The sequence below is a fragment of the Pseudonaja textilis genome, chromosome 5 (assembly GCF_049901715.1).
Source record: "Pseudonaja textilis isolate UNSWEBS1 chromosome 5, rPseTex1.2, whole genome shotgun sequence".
NCBI lineage: Eukaryota > Metazoa > Chordata > Lepidosauria > Squamata > Elapidae > Pseudonaja > Pseudonaja textilis.
In genome coordinates this window covers 59,544,945-59,559,003 of record NC_141994.1, presented here as the reverse complement: position 1 = coordinate 59,559,003, position 14,059 = coordinate 59,544,945, and the positions used below count along the sequence as shown (strand labels likewise).

The window sequence follows — 14,059 nt, the reverse complement described above, 5'->3', positions numbered from 1 at the left end:
CATGTCATCAGTGTTAAACAGATGGTGACCGAACTCCTTAAAAGGGAGCAATGTTTTGAGTAATTGATTAAAAATTCCCATTATTTTTTGTCTGTCCCTTCTATGTTTCCTTCCCTTTCTCTTTAATACACCAACATGGGCCTCAGTAACCTTTTCATGTGCCACTACATATGAACATTTGCACCATTGTGCGAGGGCAAGCGCCACAATATAAATACAGGTAGTCCTTGACTTACAATTACTTGTTTAGGGAGTGTTAGAAGTTACAATGGCTCTGAAAAAAGTGACCAGTTATCACATTTAACAACTGTCATAGCATCCCCATGATCACATCATCAAAATCCAGGTGTTTGGCCACGGTCATGCATTTATAATGGTTGCAACATCCTGGAGTCATTTGATTTTTATCATTTTGCAATCTTCCCAGCTGGCTTTCAACAAGCAAAGTCAATGGGGGAAGCTGGATTTTCTTAATGACTGCATGATTCACATAACAGCTGGAGTGATTCACTTAACAGCCATAGCAATAAAGATCATAAAATCGGACACAACTCATCCAACAACTGCCTTGCTTGGCAACAGACATTCTGATCCCAATTGTGATTGTAAGTTGAGGACTACCTGTACATGTATTTTAAAAATGGCCAGGTAAGCAATCTCACCTGCAGGATCTCTTACCAAGTCAGGTGAGAATGTTAAAAACTTAAGATCTTCTCATGCAGTACCACCACCGTCTCACCAGATTGGATGGTACCATAAATTTTGGTCGTTTGTTTTAAACTGTTTTCCTCTTCTTTTTAAAATATCATTTTGAAGTTCCAAGGACACTATCTGCAGATGGCACAACCACCCCATGCTCCAAAAGAATAGACTGGAGGGAGAAAATTCCTTGAGACTAATGCTAGCAGCTGTCAGATCTGAGAACTTTGCCATAAAGGCTGTTATGGGGATTAAGGTCTGGGTGAAAAGACACACTTTGAATGTGCAAGGAGAAGCAGAGCAAGAAAAGGGGGGGGGGGGGGGAGAAGAACCCAAAGAGGACATGAACTGAGGATTTTCCCACCTTGAAGAAGACTCTGCAGATGAAGGCTTTTGCTCTGCATCCGCAGCCGGGCAGCAGAATTGATGTAAAACAGTCTCATTCCTGTAAAAAAAAGACAGACAAGTGGCAGATAAGAATTCAGCTCATTGACTCTCATTTATGTCCTGGCCAGTGGTTCTTATTGGTAGTGCCAGTCCTTACAAAAGTAAAGGAAAACTTTGTTTTGTTTTGTTTTAAAATATATTCACTGTATAATTCCAAGTGATCCACTATCTAAAACTGAGGATTGGCATGAATGGTGTGTAAAGTGTATTGAGCACTTGATAGAAGACTGTCTCACTCTGCTAGACCACATGTTTGAGGCTTTGAGCCTTCCTCTAGGTTAACGTCTCTAGTGCAGGGGTGTCAAAGTAAATTTCATTGAGGGCTGGAGGAGCATGGCCAGGGGTGGGCATGGCCATGTGGGTGTGACACAGTACTCATGTTGGGGGCACCTGTGGCGGCCAAGTGCTAAGGTAGGACTTCCTTGAGACCCTCCCTCCCTCTCATTAGGAGCCTCTGTGGCGCAGTGTTTAGAGTGCAGTACTGCAAGCTACTTCTACAGCCAGCTGCCTACAGTTTGGCAGTTCAAATCCCACCAGGCTCAAGGTTGACTCAGCCTTCCAACCTCCAAAGTTGGGTAAAATGAGGATCCAAATTGTTGGGGCAATATGCTAACCCTGTAAACTACTTAGAGGGGGCTGTAAACAGGGGTAGGATTCTACAGGTTTGCACCTATTCGCTAGAACCAGTTGTTAACATTCTAAGCAGTTCAGAGAACCAGTTGTTAGAAGAAATTACTGGCCTAATCCTGTAAGGAAGGCAGGAAGGAAACGTTCGGGTGTTGCTTACAGAAACTGCCTCTCCATTAACTCTCATTACATTCTTGGCAGGACTAGACTTCCTGTCTCAGGAACATCTCTGGAGTTTTTTTAACTCCTTTGCTGGTATTTTGCTTGTGTGGAGTGACTATTCAAGGTTACAGTGGCACTGAAAAAAGTGACTTATGATCATTTTTCACACTTACGACTGTTGAAGCATCCCCACAGTCACGAGAGGCCAGGCAAGGAGAAGCGTGCCTCGATGTGAGTGATGTTGAGTTGGCCATGCCCAGCCAGTCACATGACCACCAAGCCACACCCACCAACTAAGCCACGCCCACAGAACTGGTTGTTAAAAAATTTGAATCCCACCCCTGCACTGGACCCACTGTTCCCCCTCTTCTTCATCAGCCACCTCCAGAATTGAGGGTTGTTGACTCTCCATCTGAGGGCTCTGCCTTTGTCTCTCTCTCTCTCTCTCTCTGACAGCTCCATTCCTTCTTCCTCCTTGGAGCTTTCAGGTTGCCTTGATGGTAACCCTGCCTCCCATGCCTCCTCCTCATCTGATTCGGCTGCTGGAGGGGCCGGTAGCCGACAGACCACAACACAATGATTCAGACATGAAGATAAGAGCATTCCTGTATGTTGAAAACTACTTGACGTTCCCACCTTTCTTAAATTGTACCCACCAAAGGCTAACCCTTTTCCAGGCACAAGATTATTCTCTGCCCTGGATCCTGAAGAAGAGACAGATTTGGTTCAGTTGTCCTAATAAGATATGTGTCATTCAGCATATCCAATGTGTCTCTCCCAAGCCCCTGTCCTCCAGATATTTTGAGATCTCAATTCTTGTTGCTCCCATAATCCATCTAAGATTTTGGAAATTGAATTCTATCACACCAGAACTGTGAGGTTTGACAAAGAGAGTTTTATTCATAATGCCTATTATACTGCTCTTCCAGAATGTCTTATTTTTGCTGGTTACTCCTCAGTGCAACACAATGTTTAAGTGCCTTAAGTACATGAGCATAATTCAGAGCAACACAATATTTAAATACATGAAGTACATCACCATAACTCCTATCTCGTGTTTCAGGACCTTCCCAGTTCTTCACTGTCCCTCCATTCTGAATGACAGCTCAATTCATATATGCGAGTCAAGATTTTAATATTTCAATATTGGCTTTAGGTACTATAAGACCTGTCTGATAGAAGAAGAATCAAGAAATGGTCCAAGAAGTGCAGTTAATAAACATGAGATCTAAAACCCTGATGTTGATCTTGGCCTATTTCCATAAACTGTAACTTGAACCATTTGCTCAGACCAGAGAGTATATAACAAACTACCGTTTGTTTAAATTAGGTTGTAGATTGATTTCCTGAGAACTAGAACAGAATCTTTGCCAGCCTTTATGTGTCTTGTACAATTAATTGAAGCCTCAAATAAGCAGCCAAACATTTCTTCCAGCCATTCCTTATTGTAGCATCAGTGAAGCAAACATTACTCTTAGAAAAGAATTCCAAGCTCCATCTTAATGGCACCTGAACATTTCAGCAAAACCTTAAGTTTGCATTCTTGCATCCCAAGCATTGTTTGTGTTTATACACAACCACACCTTATTAAAATCTAGCAGGTAGGGTTACTTTAGGACTCCTTATATTGCATGAACTCAGATAAATGAATTCAAAATATAAGCCATGGATTGGTTAGCCCTGAATAAACATGTTGTGCCAAAAAAGATATATCTTTGGCCTCATAATTCTCTGCAAACTGAGAAATCCAGGACTGCATTTCACAGATTATAAGGTGCTATGACTTGGAGGGTATCTTCAGTCAAACCACCAGCTCCATTGCAGAACACACAATTCTGCAAGGAAGAGTGGACCTAAATATTAATCCTTCCTACTTATCAGCGATATAAAAGTTTCTACCTGTAAGCAATTTTGCAAGTTCTGCTTGGCCAACTCGCCTTTCAGTTGTAATTTTCCTCCAGCATCCATAAACTCCAAGTTGCCTTGTTATTTCAAGGGAGAGTGGCTTTTGTTATTCTCTGCTACTCCAGGTTTTCCCTATATTATTTTCAATTTTTGAGCTCAGTCACTTAAATGGCAAGGTCTGTGGCTGCAGATAAGTTGGGCTCATAAGCCTGCAAAGGAAGCAGTGTGGCCTCTTTTGATCTCTTCCAATGCAGTCCTAGGCTGCATTAACAGAAGGATAAAATCAAGATCATTAGAAGTGTTCATATCACTTTACCTTGGTAAGGCCAGACTTGGAATACTGCATCCAGTTTTGGTCGCCACAATGTAAAAAAAGATGTTGAGACTCTAGAAAGTACAGGTGAAGATTAGGGGTCAAAGGTTATTAGGGGACTGGAAGCTAAAACATATGAAGAAAAGTTACTGGAAATGGGTCTGCCTAGTTTAATGAAAAGAAAGACAAAGGGTGACATGATAGCAGCAGTGTTCCAATATCTAAAGGGTTGCCACAAAGAAGAGAGAGCCAACCTATTTCCAAAGCACCTGAAGGCAGGACAAGAAGCAATGGATGAAAACTATTGATGTCAACCTTGCAAGGTAGTCTTTGGAAAAGAAACACACCCAGAAGTACTAGCTCTAACTATATTGCAAGATTACATTAACAGAACGTTGCAAGTCTTAAAGTACATCTCTCTCCTCCGAGGTCAGAGAAATGAGGACTCAGATTGTTTGGGGGCAATAGGCTGACTCTGTTAAACCGCTTAGAGAGGGCCGTAAAGCACTGTGAATTGGTATATAAGTCCAAGTGCTACTGCACTTACTGTCTAAAAAATCACGACTTACTGTTTAAAAAATATCTACCCACATTCCTTCTGCAGACTCAGCGGCCTCTTACCTGACCCTCTTCTAATCTGCATCTGTTTCTCCTTTCTCCCAAGGTCATTGGCACACACTGTTACAAGTCTCTTGCACATGCCATCTTTTATCTTCATCTTTTACGTTTTTATTGATTTTATTGCCATTTCTTTGTTGGGTTGTTGTAAGCCACCCAGAGCCACTAAGACAGCAATAAGCTTAATACAGCTTATTATTAAGTGCCATCACTGGGACGGTGGAGGAAATGGTAACTAATCCCAACAGGATTGGAAGCAGGCTGTTCAAACAATTTCACCCCGGAATTTTTTGTATAAAATGGACAATCATATTTTATAAAAAGCAATTGTACAAAAGAAGGTCACATAATCTTAGTATGACTCACCCAGGCCAGTTGAATTTGGCAACTTCAAGGTGTGTGAATTTCAAGTCCAAGAATTCCCCAGCCAGAATTCTGCAAGCTGAAGTTCACACATCTTAATGTTGCCAAGCGACTAGACAATCCTAATGAAATGTATAAGGCAACAGCAATAGCACTGAGACTTATATACCGCTCCATAGTGCTTTACAGACTGAGTGGTTTACAAAAGTCCTCATTTTGCTGATCTCAGAAAGATGGTCAGGATTGAACTCTTGGCTGTGGGCAGAGTTAGCCTGCAACACTGCTGCATTTTAACCACTGTGGTACCCCATATCATAAGGCACTGAGATTCAAACTTCAGAGTTGAGCACCATACCTGAGTATCACCTTTGGCAGATCTCCTTTAGCAAGAGAGGGCAAGATACGGCACTTAAATCATTTTGTTTGCTTATTTTTCCATAGCCTCTCCCAAACTGAATGGGAATCTTCCTTTGCAATATGTGCTGCATTCTGGACTCTCTCCATTTTGTTCCAAATGCAACAGAGAGCAAACAGAGAGCTATTTATGCACGTTTTATTCAGTTAACAATTTTTATTTCCTGAAATGCTATATTGTGTAGAGAGGGTTTCCCCACCCATCCGTAGCTTTTAAAACAAGTGCCTGCAATAAATTCAGTCAATCATGCCTAGGTGAACTATGGTCCAGAGTCTTAGGTGAAAATAGCTATACAGTTCCTTCAGAAACTGGAAAGTGTACAGCTGTCCATGTCTCCTTTTATTCTGCTTTCAGTAAAAATCAGAAGAAACTTCTTAATTGACAACGTGACTCTCTGGATAGATAGTAGTATGGCTCACTCTGAAAAAATATATTCATCATCAGGCACTTTCCTTGGCATATTGCATATGAAGAGATCAAAGTTTGCAACCTGACACTTATTTTAGCATGGGCTTTAATCACCATTAAGCCATCTGGCACCAGTACAACTAAACGCAAACGCCTTCTTGGTTAAGCAACCGCTATTTCCCATTCAATGGCATTAGCACTAAATAGGTTTCTTGGGAACAGTCCCAGCAAAACAGCTGTGCTAAGATACTGTGTTTTAATGAATAATGAGGATACCCAAATAAGATTAGGATGGATCCCAGTGGAACCACATGATGGATGCAGGATGACCAATCAAAGTTGTTCCTACATCTTGTTTTGTCACCGGAGACTCCCATGATCTCCAAGGTACAAGATATCTTTGGGCACCATGAGACATTGGCTAATTTTAATCCTGTCCCTAAAATTTAAGGATTATATTTGTTTGGGAGACTCTTCAGAATATGCCAGGATTTCAATACACAGCTGCTAGGCTACTGTGGTAATTAAATCCAGCCTACCATTGGGAAAATATTTATGTTTCCAGATGCAGTTCAAAGTAGAAGTGCATTGCTAGGAGACAGGATTCCCTGATCCAAATGAGCTTACCAGGCACACCATAGCGGCTAGTTTTCTGAATTTATTGAACCATAAAGTAACTGGATTTGCAATACATCATGCTAATTCTAAAAAAGAAAATCCTAACCAAGGGCAAAGCTACCCAATATTAGCTTGGATATTCTTTTGTTCCTTTATTTGCATTCTAATCTTTAGGCATTATGTTTAGGTTCACACATCATACCGTTTTATCAATTTGCAGTTGAGTTCACATAACATGTTAAACAGTGGTGGGATTCAACTTTATTTTACTACCGGTTCTGTGCGTGTGGCTTGGTGGGCGTGGCAGGGGAAGGATACTGTAAAATCTCCAATCAGAGGTGGTATCTGCCGGTTCTCCAAACTACTCAAAATTTCTGGTACCAGTTCTCCAGAACTGGTCAGACCTCCTGAATACCACCTCTGATGTTAAAGCAGTGTTTGTGAACCTTGACAACTTTAAGACAGGTGGACTGCAACTCCTAGAATTCTGGGAGTTACAGTCCACCCGTCTTAAAAATCGCCCAGGTTCAGAGACACTGTGCAAGAAAAACAAACTACATCACAATTTAGCATGATATGTAAGATCTCCTTTACTAAGTGGCTTTAGGCAAGCCATTAAATTTCCCTTGTAACATAAAGATAATGATGAGAATTTGATAATAATCTGTTACATCTACAATGTACTGATGATAAGGATTTAAATTACATATTGTCATTAGAATGACTGAAGTAGCATTACATGAAATGTTTCGATCATTAAGAAATACTAAGTACCGTAAATGAAATCTGGAAAGTGAGGGTATTAATTACATACTCAAAGACTGCATTTGGTTTGCACATTTAGCAATCATTTCTAAGACATCAAGTGCCATAATCTACCCACAGCAAGCAGTTACTTACGCACAGATTGCAAATGTAAGCCAGTGTGGACTTGCTATGAGGCTCTGGGCAAGTCTAAGTCCTAAATGTCTATAAATTTCTCTACAGTTGCCTATTTCTCAAAAACGCAATCACAATAAAGAACACAAACCAAAAGTGGGTATAAGCGATTTTCAGAAGAACCCATGTAAATGTAGTGCATGGTCATATTCATTCATTTTTTAAAATGTGTGTAACATATCAGTGGTGGGATTCAAAAATGTTTACTACCAATTCTGAGGGCATGGCTTGGTGGGCGTGGCAGGGGAAGGATACTGCAAAATCTCCATTCCCTCCCCACCCCACTAACCTGCTTTCCAGTTCCGTTCTCCTGTGCAGGGCAACAAAAGAAAACCCAGCCGATCAGCTGGGACTCAGGAGACAGAGAATAGATGGGGGAGGGGCCAGTCAGAGGTTGTATTTGCCGGTTCTCCGAACTACCCAAAATTTCCACTATCAGTTCTCCAGAACTGGTCAGAACCTGCCGAATACCACCTCTGTAGTATATGCGTATGAGTATTACATATAGCTATTAATTGACATATTATGATTAAATAGGCAGATGTGGCAAAATCCAAGCCACCGCTAAATGGCAGCAAAGAGTTGGATTGTTTTGTTCTCTCTTGGGCACCCTCTTGTGGTCATTCATGTTTTTTCAAGCCAAATAACTGTAAAAGCCAATATGAGCCCAAGCTCATATCGTCTTCACTAGAGTACTTTGAAAGTTTAAAGACCTTTGGTCAACTTTGAAAACTTTGAGAATGGGACTCCACTCTTCTGTGTGGTCTATGTAGTTAATAGGCTAAAAAAGAATCAGCATATAGAAAAGCTGTGTGTGACTTTAGGGTAATAATGAGCAGGTTGTTCTTGGAGGTTGAGAATCTGGTAATTCTGCAAGGACTGCTAGTTGAATAACATTTGTAGATTTTATGAGCAAAAGCTTTACAAAGCATAGCCAGAGAAATGATCACCAGCTAATGTCAGCATATTAAGCCATTAAGCCAAGGGTAGACAGCTTGTGCCTCAGAGCTGTATCACAATCCAAGCCCTTGCCAAAATTCAACAGCGTGATTGCTGCAAATCAGCAGTAATGATCATTTTTAGGCAAGAAACATGTAAAAACTCTATTGACCTACAACAGTGGTGGCTAACCTTTTTCAGCTCGCGGGCCAAAAATTTTGCATGCGCTCGCTCACGCCCACTCACATGCCAGCACCCAGAAGGCAATGCGTGCTGGGCCCCACCCCCACCCCTTGCGCATGCGCATGTGACCCCCCCACGGAGCACATCTCTGTGCATGCGCACACTATCCCCCCCACATGCCATGCATCTCTGCACATACACATGCAATCCCCCATCGGTGCTGCACATCTCTGTGCATGCGCGCACCCCTGCTGCGCACCCCTGCCCCGCTCATATGTGCCAGATACCTGACAATCAGCTGTCAATTGGTGGTGTGCGCATGCACAGTGTGGCTCTTCCCGGTGACCTCTCATGTGCCAGCAGAAGTGGCTCTGCGTGCCACTTCTGGCATGCCATAGGTTCACCAACACAGACCTACAACATAGGTTGTAGTCAAAGATGAAATCTCAGTCACATAGCGAGGAGAAGTTTCTGGATCTTTTCCGTCACCTAGCAGACATCTTGATTTTGGCACCCCAGATATAATATCCCTAATTCAACCAAAACAGTGTCTTCAGTTCCAGGGGTTGCCAACCTTTTGGACCTCAGGGACCACCAAACTCATAATTTTAAATCCCAGGGACCACTAACTGGTTCTGTGGGTGTGGCCTAATTTGTGGGTGTGGCTTGGTGGTCATGTGACTGGCTGGGCATGGTTTGTATGTAAATATTATAAATATTGATATAAATATTGATTTTTTATATATAAAAAAGAGCAACTTTTACCCGAAATCAGGCAAAGCAGGCAGGCACATTGAGTTGCTCACATAATTACAGATTCATTCAGAAATCTATCTATCTGCCATTGGCTAGCTCAGTCTGTCACATAAAATTTGCTTGCAAGCAAACTCATAAAATTAACTTATAACACACAGTGTATGTAAATATTGAATTTTTTATTAAAAAAGAGCAACTTTTACCCAAAATCAGGCAAATCAGGCAGGCAAATTCAGTTGCTCACAGAATCATTCAGTGATCTATCTATCTGCCATCAGCTAGCTCAGTCTCTCAAATTTGCTTTGCTATTCCACAAATGGGGAAATCCAGATGTTGTTAAACTACAGTTCTCCAACAGTACTTGCTATTGGCCATGCTGGCTAGTTGTGAATAATATTTTCAATTCCGCATTTATTTCTAAAAAAAAATTTCTGCTGTTAGTGAATCTGCTAGTTCTTTTTTTCCTGAAATTATACTTTATTAATTTAAAAGTCAGCAAAGTTATTTAAAAGATCTTCAGATTCAATAGCAACATTTGTATTTACTGAAGTAAACAAAAGGAGGAATGTGGCCTAGCCGACTTTGCAAAAAAGAATCCCTAATTTGAGTCAGAAGTAACTTTTCTAGTACATCCCAGCGCTTCTCATTTTTCTATGTTGATTTTTCCATTATGAACAATTTTCATACTTTTTCATAGCAGGGAAGTAATGATGGAGCTTTGGATTTCTCCAATACTATGCCATTGCCAGCCTTTCTGCAACCATTATGAATTGAACAATTACAGATAGTCCCTGTTTAGTGACTGTAATTAGGACTGACAACCTGATCATTAAGCAATGTGTACATTATGTGAAAAATTACATGACTACAATGGTGCTTGTGATTTTACTTCAGCTTTCCTTTGCTCAGAGCTGGGGTGTCAAACTCACACCGTCACGGTGGCATCACGTGACATATCAGGACTTTCCCCCCCTTTGCTAAACCAGCGTGGCCAGCACATGATGAATCTGTCCCATGGGCCAGGAGTTTGACAGCCCCAGCTTAGAGAAGGATATGACCTCCAAACAGTTGAGTGAACCCAAACAGCAGCAGGGGCGGGGGGTGTTCCTGAACTTGATTAATGAGGAAGTAAAGATAAAATAATGATTAAAAGGGCATATCTTGTAGCTCTTTTTTCCCCACACTCCCACCTTTGGAAATGCTGCTTACCCCAGTGTTGGGATAGTTAATAAGAAGGGAATTGTTTATTTATTCTTTTATTACCACTTATTTCCCTTTTCTATTGGTTGCACACTTTTAGAATTATTATTATGTTCTTTATTGTTTTGCAAGTACACTGAGTGCTTTTGTACCGGACACAAATTCCTTATGTATCTAACCATACTTGGCCAAATAAAGTATTTTATTCTATTCTACTCTCATTTATTGGAGAGGAAGGGATTACGAGAGAGTAAACAGACACAGAATGAAGACTACACATGAAAAGGACATGCTAATACTGGTTATTTGCACTTGCTTCAGGGTTCCAACAATTGCTCTAATTAAATCATGAGCCTTGAGTCAAGCTTCAAAAGAATCCAAAAGATTTATTAAGAGCAACATGCCCGGCGTTAACCCGTATGAGGCAAACTCTGAGACATGTGATTTACTATGACCTATTACCCTGTTTTCCCCCAACCCCCTGGGTATGTCACAAATCAGACTTTCCAACGAAACACATTCACAGGCTGAGTGTCATCAATCACACTCTGCAATGAAGGATTTTCAGGGGCAGTAGATCCAACAGTCTAGGCTACAATCTCTACAAGATAAGCGTGAAGTGTGTTTCTGCCCTTCACCAGCCGCACTGCTCCCTCAGGCCTTCCCCCCCTGCCCCCTTTTCTTAATACTAACTCGAAAACAGGCATAGGGATGATTTACAAGTTGACACTTGCTCTTGAAAGCTGCTTTGGAGGCAAGAAGGCCTTCAGCAGTCAATCAATTAGAGTCTTGAACCTAAGAAGGTTTTGCTGTCTCCACCATTTATTAAGTAGCCCTGCTAATTTATTTCCAAACCTTCAAAAAACATTTAAGAAAACCACCAATATATGTTGACCTTACTCATTTTATATCTCTTGCTATCAAAAAAAGTATCACTTCTCTGTTTTGATTTGTCAGCCGCTTAGTCTCCATTTCTGGATCTTACAGCTACATACTTCTGTTTTGCATAGTTAATGTGAAATCTAGTTTTTCCACAATTGTCAATGTCTTAAATAATAAGTGGCAGTTCTTTTGTTGGATAAAAAAGCACAATATCATCAACATATGCATTCACATTTTGTTCACATGAAACTATTATTTTGCAACTATTCATTATTTTGTATTCTCCATAACAGCATCTCTACTTATAGTATGTACAATAAATGTGCTAAAGGACATCTCTGCCTTGTCCCTTCATAGATCTGGAATTTTCTGACTTCAAATTATTAGTTTTAAGGTAGTGCTTATAGTATGATTTAATTCAAGTATAGCTGAGCAAAAATTATGACCCAAATGATATTTATTCAAGATTTTTCTTAGGAAAAAAACATTCTAACTTATCAAAGGCTTTATGTACATCAAGAGGGTAATAAAAACCAAAGATGATATGCATTTTTTATTCTATTAAGATTTAACATTTTTCTAATAAGATCTGAAACTTGCTTCCTTTTTCACAGCTCATATTGATCTAAATTAGTCTGTTCTTTTATTAATTTTTTTTTCAAACTCATAGCTAATGTAGACATAAATGACTTTACATCTTGGTTTAGCAGAGAAATTGGTCTATAATTAGCTACCTTGGTCAGCTCTCTATGTGGTTTCAAAATGAGCACAATTCTCAAGTCTTGCCAAGTGTCAGGCACTTTCCCATCTATAAGGATATCATTATATGCTTTACATAAATAATGGCCTAATTTGTATTTATATTTCTTGTCAAAAGCACTGGGAAAAAATCCATCAGCTCCTGGTGGTGCATTATTTCTGCTACAGAAATATCACTATTCAGAAACATCTTATTTCAATTAAGAAAATAGGGTTTAGTGAAATATTATTAAGTGAGTCTTCTATGTCATTTTTGATTCTGGCAATCTGATCCATGGCATTGCTTGCCCTCCTGAAAATGCTCAAAAAATGAGGGGTAGGAGCTCCAAATGAACAATATGCCTTCAGTCCACTAAAAAGAAATGTTGGGGACTAGGTTTTAGAAACAATATGTAACTATACCAGTAGTGGGATTCAATTTTGTTTTACTACTGGGTCTGTGGGCATGGCTTGGTGGGCGTGGCAGGGGAAGGATACTGTAAAATCTCTAGTCAGAGGTGGTATTGGCCAATTCTCTGAACTACTCAAAATTTCCGCTACTGGTTCTCCAGAACTGGTCAGAACCTGCTGAATACCACCTCTGAACTCTACTCTCAATATGATGCATCCCCAGAATTATTGGACAGTTCCTAAGGGTAACCACTAACCAGGATTACCCGTTAACTCCCGGATTAATGAGCCAGGTTGCTTGGAAAATATGGACATTGAGATCCCAATCATTGGAAGATCACCAGGGTAAGAAAACTGAAAGTATCCTCTTCCATCAGATACACTCCCCGCCTCTCCCGGTACCTTCCAAACAACTCTTTCCCCCCTTTGTCTGCTCAGCCATTTTAATTGCAAAAGACATTAGTAACAGTCAAACGCTCGCTTTTAATTATGCTGATGAACCTTCTCTAAATCCTGTTCAATTCTTTGGGTGTTAATTATAGTTTGTCATACTGATACCTTTGAATATGGATTCACCCCATGGGGGCTGGGGGGTGGGCGGGGGAAGTAACAGCCTAAAACTACATGGTGCTTAAAATAAATAAATAACTAAACAAAGCCAGGCCTTCTGCACATCACTTACTTAATAAAACCTTGTGAAAAGACTAAGATTTTTATCTCTGAAAAAGACCTGCAGGGACGTATGAGCTTCACTAGCCCATAGGCTTCTTTCAGAGCAAGGTTGCATTATTTGAATAAAATGTCCTTGATTAAAGCCCAGAGGACTATATCTCTGGTTTCAACAAACAGTACATTTATTGGGAGATATTTCTTAATTTGTTGAATTTATTTCCTTTTTCTTCCAGGCTTGCTGATCACATTTTTTTAAAAAGAAAAGCAAAAGAAAAGAAAAGAAAAAAGAAAAGAAGTACTAGCAATGACCGAAAGGGCTACAGCAGATAAATTAAAAAGCTGAAAGGTATTCTAAAGATTATTACAACCAAGCTTCACTTCCTGCCTCAAGAACTCTGCAGACTGGAAAAGAAAAGCAATATAAACTAATCATATAGGTGAACATCTCTGGCTAGAAATAGAAGAGGCACTAACGCAGGAGTATCCGCGGTAAGGAGACCCAAAATCTATCAAATTTTAGGAACATTTTGGCCTCCCCAACTCTTATTTGATGTGATCAACTATTTTTTAAATTAATATTTGTCTACCTCATGTCTTGTTAGGAGACAAGTCAGTCAGATCATTATCTCTCTTCACTCCCAGCAGCCTTTTAAATTTTTTATTAAATACTTATGCCTGAATATTTCAATCGACTAACTACTGTTTAAATGGAATGCTTCCCCTCGTATTTCTTCATTTTATTCTGAAAATAATAAATCACAAAG

General features: G+C 40.2%; 1 protein-coding gene across 7 annotated transcripts in view; it reads right to left on the bottom strand.

The window, feature by feature from the left end:
• Positions 1–14,059, bottom strand: part of IQSEC3 (IQ motif and Sec7 domain ArfGEF 3) — a 212,611-nt gene that overhangs the window by 133,211 nt on the left and 65,341 nt on the right. For all 7 annotated transcript variants that reach the window (XM_087935030.1, XM_087935034.1, XM_087935032.1 and 4 more), the window contains exon 2: positions 1,064–1,144. In XM_087935030.1, coding sequence (XP_087791156.1) covers positions 1,064–1,144 — 81 coding nt within the window. The remainder of the gene's footprint in view (positions 1–1,063; positions 1,145–14,059) is intronic.